This window comes from Triticum urartu, chromosome 2, assembly GCF_003073215.2.
Source record: "Triticum urartu cultivar G1812 chromosome 2, Tu2.1, whole genome shotgun sequence".
Classification (NCBI taxonomy): domain Eukaryota; kingdom Viridiplantae; phylum Streptophyta; class Magnoliopsida; order Poales; family Poaceae; genus Triticum; species Triticum urartu.
In genome coordinates this window covers 507,445,903-507,455,248 of record NC_053023.1, presented here as the reverse complement: position 1 = coordinate 507,455,248, position 9,346 = coordinate 507,445,903, and the positions used below count along the sequence as shown (strand labels likewise).

Genomic DNA, 9,346 nt, shown 5'->3' with positions numbered 1-9,346 from the left:
CGCCTGCAGCGCCGTATAGGGGCTCCCAAAAAAAGAGCCTGTGGCCTCCCGCGCTCGAGGGCCGGCCCAGCTCTCTCGTGGGCAAGACTCGCTGAAGGCGAGACATATATGCCTGTATGAGCGAAAACGCGCAACTGAGCCTATTTCTTTCTTATACGGCCTATTGGGCCTTCCTTCACGAGAGGTGCACCCATATTTTGGCCCAAGAGAACGGCAGAAAAAGGGGAGCTCCTATTGGGCGCCACAGGCGCCAGAAGTCGTCCCCGGCGCCTACTACACCGTCGAGTTGGGCCGGCCCAACTAACGTGTACAACACCGAAAAATCATAGCGTGGGTTCAAAAAATCGCAAAAATAAATGCTCTGGACAGGTTTTGAACAAATGTAGTTTCAGTAGCGTACGAGATCAGCTAGCCACTCGAATTACTTGCCACTAGCGTTAGTAACAGCGCAGAATTATATAATAACAAAGCTTCCTCGCTATTTTATTGCACAAAATTGTACCAATTAATATCTTCTGAATTATTTGACGAAAAAACATGAATTTGAAAAGGTTCATAGATTTCGAACAAAGTTCATCAATTTTTAAAAAAAGTTCACAAACTTGAAAAAACTTTCATCACTTTTCTAACAAAAAGTTCATCGAAATTGAAAAAAGTTCATGGATTTTCAAAAGTAGTTCATCAATTTTCAAGAAAAGTTCACAAACTTGAAAAAAGTTCATCAATTTTCAAACAAAAAGTTCATCGGTTTTGAAAAAGTTTATCAAATTTGAATAAAGTTCATCGAAATTAAAAAAGTTCATGGATTTTCAAAAAAAAAATCATCGAATTTGAAAAAAGTTCACAAAATTTTTAAAAAAGTTCATCAAATTTGAAAAAAGTTCATCGAAATTGAAAAAAGTTCATGAATTCCAAAAAAAGTTCATTGAATTTGAAAAACAAGTTCATGATTTTTTTTTAGAAAAGTTCACCAAAATTGAAAATAGGCCATGATTTTTTGAAAAACGTCCGTATTTTGAAGAAAAAGTTCACCGATTTACAATCACGCATTTAAAACAGAAAAATAGAAAAAAGAAAAAGGGAAAAGGGAAAAGGGAAAAGAAAGAATAAGAAAGGTAGAAAGTTCATTTCTAACAGAACCCAGTCGGGTGGCGTGTTGGTTGCGCATGTAATTTGCTCGGGGAGGTCGCGGGTTCGAATCAAGACCAGCGCAGTCCGCTTTGGGTTTGCACAAACAATAGACATGCGTGTTGGTTGCGCATGTAATTTGCTCGGGAAGGTCGCGGGTTCGAATCAAGACCAGCGCAGTCCGCTTTGGGTTTTTCATTTTAAACACAGAAGAAAATTCTAGATGGGCCGGCCCAGTTGACACCCCTGCAGGCGCCGGTTTGCACAAACAACAGACCGGCGCCTGCAGCGCCAAATAGGAAATGCCCAGAAAAAGCTATACGGCCTATTGGGCCTTCCTTCACGAGAGGTGTACCCATATTTTGGCCCAAGACAACGGCAGAAAAAGCGAAAAGGTAAAATCCGCGGGTTCGAATCAAGACCAGCGTAGTCCGCTTTGGGTTTTTCATTTTAAACACAGAAAAAATTCTAGATGGGCCGGCCCAGTTGACGCGCCTGCAGGCGCCGGTTTGCACAAACAACAAACCGGCGCCTGCAGCGCCAAATAGGTTTGCACAAACAATAGACATGCGTGTTGGTTGCGCATGTAATTTGCTCGGGAAGGTCGCGGGTTCGAATCAAGACCAGCGCAGTCCGCTTTGGGTTTTTCATTTTAAACACAGAAGAAAATTCTAGATGGGCCGGCCCAGTTGACACGCCTGCAGGCGCCGGTTTGCACAAACAACAGACCGGCGCCTGCAGCGCCAAATAGGAAATGCCTAGAAAAAGCTATACGGCCTATTGGGCCTTCCTTCACGAGAGGTGTACCCATATTTTGGCCCAAGACAACGGCAGAAAAAGCGAAAAGGTAAAATCCGACTCCGCTGGGGATCGAACCCAGAATCTCTGGTTTCGTAGACCAGCGCCTTATCCATTGGGCCACGGAGTCACTTGATGGCAACATCTGACTTTAAGTTATATATTTGTTAGATCGAAGAAGGGCAAAAAACTGAATATAATCTAACCCAGAGTCACTAGATCGGTAGACCAGCACCTTATCCATTGGACCATGGAGTCAATTTTTTATCAAGGATAGAAAACTTCCTTATCTAGTTCTAGCATTTTGAACGAAAAATGCTTCTCGAGCTTCTGGAATACAATGGGATCTTCGGCTTATCAAATTCTCTATCAAGCCATGAAAAAGATTCAACAAAGGAAACTCTATTATAGCCATTTTTGTACATTCAATGTACTCAACACATAAGAGAATACTTGACGGCAAGAAATCCCCTCAAAACCTAATTACTCCCTCCGTAAACTAGTTTATAGTGATCTAAACGCTCTTATATTAGTTTACAAAGAGAGTACTGACTAATTGTCTCTGCGTTGCAACAGAGGCATACATATTCTAGAGGTTCAACACCAATCATGTCCGACGTATACGTTACACCCATCATATTCTAGATTTTGATAAGATTTAATTTAACTTAAGTATGATAAGGAAAGACAAAGAAGGTTTTGACTAAGTGAAATTTTGATAAGATTTTATTTAATTTGATTAAGTTAATGCAGGACATGATTTTGATATATTTGATTGAGTTACATGCAGAACATGGCTTGCAAGACGGAAAAAAGGGGAAATCATTGACCCAGGGAGTGATGAAACCACATTTGGTGACGTGCAAACACCAACTCTCATTTAGTAGTAGAAATTTGCACGACGCTTTGCGGTCCAACCCTACTCGTTGCTTCTTTTCCGGGACAGCAATCTAGTCCTCTGTCCGTTATTGCTGGGTTAACGGCCATTGTGTCGACAATGTTATCCTTGCTCTGATGGTGCTCCAGAGATCAAGAGGCAGCATCGAGACTTGCTCAGTGTACCAAGAGAACGACAACGTCAATATGCCCAAAGATCTCAGAGTTATTTTCTAACTTTATAAGGATGTTCTTGTAAAGGTTGAGGCCTCCTTTGGTTTGAAGGATTTTTGTAGGAATTTCATATGATTGGATTTTTGTAGAAAAAATTTCTTTAGAGCCTTTGGTTTGGAGGAATGGAATCCTATTCCTATGAAGGAATTCTTCCTATCCTTCACATTTCATAGGAAAATAAACATTAGTCTAGATTCAATGAAAAAAATTCTATGAAATGAATCAAAGGACATCTCCTTTCCTATTCCTACTTATAGGATTTGAGATGCATGTATCTCATTTCTTATGACTCTATTCCTATGATTTTCCTATCCTATGAACCAAAGGAGGCCTGAACAGTTGTAAGTTTATAGGGATGTTCTTGTAAAGGTAGTACTGTGCGGCAGGCATACCCCCAAACATGACAATGACGTAATGGAAAGAGGTTCCTTAATTGCACATTACAAAGCTCAGTTTAGCACAATTAAAGAACATGGCAGGAGAATTTAAGGTACTACCTTCGTAACTAAATATAAGACATTTTTACATTTCAATTTGAACTACAAAAACGTCTTAAAATAGTTACACAGGTAGTAATAACGACAAGGGCAGCAAATAACAGCCAGAGCCTGCGTGCAACCAACAGGGCACTTCATTCCTGGCGACAGCAATAATAACCATGTTTTAAAATCCAGCTAAAAGATGCATAATCTCAATCCTCAAATGTCTAAAATCTCAATACACGTTTGACAAGTTTTTACCACTTCAAGCCAAAGTCCAATGGAAAGATTACTACCTAGGAGCGAGTACTGCCTAATACATTTCTCCATTGTAGTAGCTTTGTCTCAGGGCACACACTTAACAGTGAATGATATTTGTTCCTTGTCTTCAGCGAGCTTCATATTGAACAACTGCCCAAGTAAGGAGACAGTTCATGAGAAATTGCACAGACACAGCATGCAAAGCAAAGATCATATGTTGCCAAAAAAAATAATGAGTTTGAGCTGAATTGAAAATCTAATATCCAGTGGCATCGTCAAGCAACCACAAGAGCAAAAGATCATCAAAACAAAAAGTGCAGTATAAGATCAGGTACCAGCTTTGAACCTAAAACCAACCAATTTGTAACAACCACTTTGCAATCAAACATCACGGCCTCACTAAAGTAGCAAGATTGGCTATATCCCTCAATATAGGTAGGTGCGCCAGGTGGCTGCGTCTTGAGGACGAGGAAGGTAAAGTGCATTCTTGCAACATAGGTATGTGACATGTACCAGGTTATTGTCATTTAACACAAGTCACTGACTGCAACATGATTGATTTTGAAGACACAAAAGAAAGTTAAAGAAACAAGTGTACCTCTACAAACAAACAAAAATATTTTACTACAACATAAACTCTAGTCAGTGCCTGCCTCACCTTTGTTTAAAAAATATATAATACAAAAACCAATGAAAAAGAAACAACATGAACTGATGTGTTAAATCAAGATAGAAATTAAATATACATGATCCTGTGTATTTCCTAGAATGTGGCAGTTGAGCTAAAAGCATAACATATGAAAGAAATGAGTATAAATGTCGAAATTTACAATCTGATAGGAACAATGGTGCTAATAAAGTAATAAGAACTGCTGACAAAGTCAGATATGTTGGTCGATGATTCTAGTGGTTCCTAAACGATAAATTTACAAACATCCTTGCTTTGCTTTACAACCAGGGCGGGTCTCGCTGCCCGATCAAAGAGCAGGACGCACGATCTACAATCAACAATTGAGAGAGCCAACCAAGAACAAAAGAACCTGGAAACAAACCCACCCCTCTACTAAACTGGGTTGAAAGGCCTGTATGCATAATCCTAAAAAGCAAGGACACAGCTGAAACTGTTGAATTAGCGTTCTAGAATGGCGGGACACGGCTGGGATACACGTATCCCCTCATTTTCGAATTAAGAAGACTGAGACAAATACCACATTTATGTGGCACTGCCGTCTTGGGCTCTTGGCCATATCAGAAAGAAAATGTTGGGAGTTTTAAAGTCTTCAATTTCGAATCATTTGACACATGCGAAGCTTGTCTGATGGGCAAAATGACCAAGACGCCGTTCACTGGTCAGTTGAACGAGCGATTGACTTGTTGGATATAATACATACTAATGTATGTGGTCCAATGAGTATACTGGAGTGTGGTGGATACCTTTACTTCGTAACTTTTACTGGCAAAAGCAGATATGGTTCTACTTGATGAAGCAAAAGTCTGAAACCCTTGAGAAGTTCAAGGAATTTCAGAACGAAGTGGAGCACCGAGTTCCGAGTGGCGTAAGTTGTGAAACTATTCTACGCTCACTAAGATGTTTGCTAAACTCATGACTAAGATATTCTCCTCTGTGATCTGATCATAGAAATTTATGCGGAGTTCCGGGTGGCGTAAGTTGTGAAACTACTCCAGGCTCATTAAGATATTTGCTAAATTCGTGACTAAGATATTCTCCTCTGTGATCTGATCAAAGAAATTTAATCCTCCTGTCACGATGATGCTCCACTTTGTTCTGAAATTCTTTGAACTTCTCAAGGGTCTCAGACTTCTGCTTCATCAAGTAGATATTTTTTGGGTCGGCTTGGGATGGGGCAGCTTTTTTGGCAGCCACCAAAAGAACTGGGACATAAGCATACCTACTTAAGTTGTCAGTAAAAGTCGTAAAGGTGTCCACCGTGCGCTGGTATACTGGACCACATACATCAATGTGAATTATCTCGAACAAGTCACTCGGCCGTTCAACATGACCAATGAACGACGTCTTGGTCATTTTCCCCATGAGACAAGCCTCGCATGTGTCAAATGATTCGAAATCAAAAGACTGTAAAACTCCAGCATTATGAAGCTTCTACATGTGCTTCTTTCAGATATTGCCAAGACGCAAGTGCCACATAAATATGGTATTTGTCATGAATAAGACCACCAGTTTCAAGAAGGGCAAAGCCAAAAACGGCAAGGGCGCCGATAGGATCGACACCCAAGAAAAGCCTAAGGTGGCGCCACTAAGGATACAGCTCGGATACTTAGGGGACACGCTGGGGACTCGGGAGGCCCAATAACGGGCTCGACGCCGATACGAACCCTAATTTTTCAGGCTACTTGACCACGAACGCCACAAAGGGGCTCGACCTCAAACCTGCTCAAGGCTCCAGCTAATGCGCCACCGTCACCGCCTGGTCGAGCAGTTTCCCAACCCGGCAAGGTGGCAACCTCTCCTCCCAAAGGCAACCACACTCGAGCATGTAACCATCTCTTTGGGTGAAACTCAATTTCAATGTTTTTAACAGAATAATCACGCCGCGATATCCTATCTAATACTATTCTATGAAACTGAATTTCAATGTTTTAGATGCATATGATAGCTTGTTTTTCTACATGTAATTGCATAGTAATTTTTTTTGTATGAGATGGTAGTTAGGGAACTATGTTCACTGGCTCGACTAGATCAAGATGAACATATCAACAGCACAATGCACAAGGAATTCATAACCTATCAGATAAGTGCAAACAAAGCAATCGCGCCAAACCGCAAGATGATAAATTAAGAGGTTAAAAACAGATCAAGAGGATAAATTGAAGTGCCCATACTCCGACGGGTGCGCTTCTTGTACAGGATGCGGTAACCACATTCACGGCACTGGATCACATCCCCTGTCTTGAGTGTGTTCTCAGCTCCGCAATCTAGAGACACATACACATACTTGTCAGAATATGAAGGGGAAATCAAATTATTTATAATGTATACACAACGAGGAATTTATTAATCCGCATGGGCTAGTTGTCTAAGGTGGCACTTAAACACCATAATATTTATAACATTTACCATGTAAATGTGAAAGCTTATGGGAGTTCGAAATATAAGTTTTTGGGGGGGATTATAGATAGGAAACATTCCTAATAAAACATCAAAAGTATACTTTATTTTTCCTTGGAAGAATATCATCAACACGGGGAGGACAAAGAGAATGAAAAGGGGCACAAATCTAATGGATGTAGTACTTGCATTGAAAAGAAATGGCATAACTAGAATGTATGTCCACAGAGATTACAAATTTAATATTAGTCAAATTACTAATTGCAAAGCCATTACCAAACTATCCCATGAATCCAGATTATGTATCAAATAATTGTCTAGATCGTCTTATACTCTTATTTAGTTCAGAGTTATTGAACTGTATATAAGAAAATGTAAACTCTAATTTTAAAATGGAAGATAAGAGACACCAAAGTGAACACTACTTTTTGTTCGACATTACAGTGGGGAATAGTAACATTTTGTATTAATAGCTGCATCACATCAGAAAGTGATGAAATTTTGAATTTGCAGTAACCAAACTTCATCTTGATACTGTTAGGCTGCTCTATAGCTTGCTAATTTATTCACTAACAGTAAAACAGAAAAATTATCAAAACACAAATTCATGGTCGAAAAATAAATCATGGTCATGAACTTGTCGCATTAGAGTGGGAAAATGTGAATACTCTGAAGTGAAAGGATTCAGATTCAAGGTTTACTCTTTAAATTCAGCGTCTGGAAATAAATCGTGGTCATGAGAACTTGTAAAGCAAGTGAAAGGCTCTTAACTCATATAGATACTCTCAACTCATCTGGATAAACTAAGATTTCAGCAGATGAGACAACAGATTATTCCCACCATTCTCTAACAGCAGCAACTCCAGGAAGTTCTCCTTTATATGTAACACCTTGAGTTAAAAAACTAAGGCGATGTGCAGATTAACATGGCTAGATTTTTTTTAGCTAACACAGAATGCAACAAACATTGGTAAATAATAATGAGAGTAATAAGCTCACTGTTTGTAAAACCATAGCTTACACCCACAAATAAGAAAGATGAGAAGATACATGAGCATCTGCCATAGATGAAAACCCTGAATGAAGAAAACATCTTGGCAGAAGAGAATAAATAAGCCAAGGATAGTTTTGACCAAAAAAAATCCTAGACTGCACTATATTTCTTTCTATTTATAGAATATTGGGGTAGAGTTTTGTTTGGGACACAATTGTTTAGACACGGACGGTTCCACATAGCTAATCGAACATAATAGCACATCGCTTAAAGTAATACCATGTGAAATATTGTGTTCTTCACAGTTTCATGAGTAAACACCAATAATTCCACCAAGTTTCACTGCTGTAAGTGTTCTTGTCTGAATATTGATCTTCAGACCGTCCCGGGTTTGACACTCGACTCCAAAAAACTAACCCCGCCTATAGAAACAGCCCAAGAGAGAACGGGGGACCCGCTGCCGGAGAAGCGAGCAGAGGAGGGCGAAAACAGCAGCCTCGCTGGCGTTCCCAAGCGAGAAACCGTCGCCGACTCGTCCCCCTTTTTTTCTGGCGGGGAGGAAAGCGATTCGTGGTCGACAAATTCCAGAAAAGCAAAAACGAACGAGAGAGGGAGATCACCTCCGCACAGATAGCTGACAGGCTCCGGTTGCTGCGGATCCATCGGGGAAGGGAAGGAGTAGGGTTTAGCAAGCTAGGGTTCGTGAGGGGCTGCTCGGTGGGAAGAAGGCTATGCGAGTACTGAACTTGGGACGAGATTCGTGATTCGCCGGCAAGTCTGTATGGCATGACTGCGGTCTGCGGGATACCGAGGCTATCCAGGCCAGACTACCGTAGGATTGTATTTTTTTGACGGTTAGGATCGCAGCGGTGGCACCATGCAATTTTATCTCGCCCAAGGGGAATTTTTTTTCAAGAATACGCAAAGTTTGCGTATCATTTCATTGATAGAAGAAGTTAGAATGAGTACAACAGATGATACAACACATGACACGGACGCAAGGACGTGAACATGGTGTCCGAAGGAGAGAGACAAAGGAAACACGACCCAAACAAAGAAAAACACAGCTACACTCGCCGCCCTGAGAAGCAGCTCAGACCAACAACTAGACAACCAACTTCTTCAAATCTAGAACCGAGGACGCCGCGAGCATACAAGACAACGCCTTCATAAGGAGAACGATGCCGAGACGCCGTCGTCGTCCGATCCGGATAACCAGAACCTAGGGTTTCCCCCGATGCTCGAAGAGGGGCACAGATAACGGCCATGGCAGCGCCTTCAAGAAGGGAACTACATCCGCGGGTGTCGCCACTGCCAGCATAAGATGCAGGGATTTCGCCCTGGCCAGAGTCCGAGCAATCCCAAGCCGTCGGAGCACGAACAGGAGAGAGGAGGTCAGGCATAGGCCAAAACTACAACCACAGGACGAGGAGCCACGCCCGCCGTCAAAGAAGGCACTGGGCGCCGCCGGACGTGTGAGCTCCGAAG

The 9,346-nt window shown here is 41.3% G+C and overlaps 1 protein-coding gene and 1 non-coding gene across 3 annotated transcripts; both read right to left on the bottom strand.

Annotated features, from left to right (window-relative positions):
• Window positions 1-1,983: 1,983 nt before the first annotated feature.
• TRNAR-ACG lies at window positions 1,984-2,056 on the bottom strand. Its single transcript has one exon. It is a non-coding gene; the product is annotated as a tRNA-Arg (tRNA).
• A 1,482-nt stretch (window positions 2,057-3,538) lies between these two features.
• On the bottom strand, window positions 3,539-8,672 carry LOC125538304 (DNA-directed RNA polymerases II, IV and V subunit 12). Of its 2 annotated transcripts, XR_007296287.1 has the most exons (4): window positions 8,479-8,672; window positions 6,639-6,731; window positions 3,812-3,926; window positions 3,539-3,673 (listed from the first exon to the last, which is right to left on the bottom strand). XR_007296287.1 is itself a non-coding variant. In XM_048701566.1 (3 exons), exons 1-3 carry the CDS (start codon window positions 8,519-8,521, stop codon window positions 3,904-3,906), a joined length of 159 nt encoding a protein of 52 aa, XP_048557523.1. In that variant the 5' UTR covers window positions 8,522-8,672; the 3' UTR covers window positions 3,632-3,903. The 2 variants fall into 2 exon arrangements, 1 of the variants encoding a protein (XP_048557523.1); XM_048701566.1 differs by having other exon boundaries at window positions 3,632-3,926.
• Between the last annotated feature and the right edge of the window lie 674 nt (window positions 8,673-9,346).

What these genes read in the sequence shown, in the direction of transcription:
- LOC125538304 (XM_048701566.1), bottom strand. Translation starts at nt 8,521, where the DNA reads ATGGATCCGCAGCAACCGGAGCCTGTCAGCTATCTGTGCGGAG. An exon ending in TGTCAGCTATCTGTGCGGAG is followed by an intron (nt 6,732 to 8,478) that starts GTGATCTCCCTC and finishes ATGTGTCTCTAG; the next exon opens with ATTGCGGAGCTGAGAACACA. An exon ending in CAAGAAGCGCACCCGTCGGA is followed by an intron (nt 3,927 to 6,638) that starts GTATGGGCACTT and finishes TTACTTGGGCAG; the next exon opens with TTGTTCAATATGAAGCTCGC.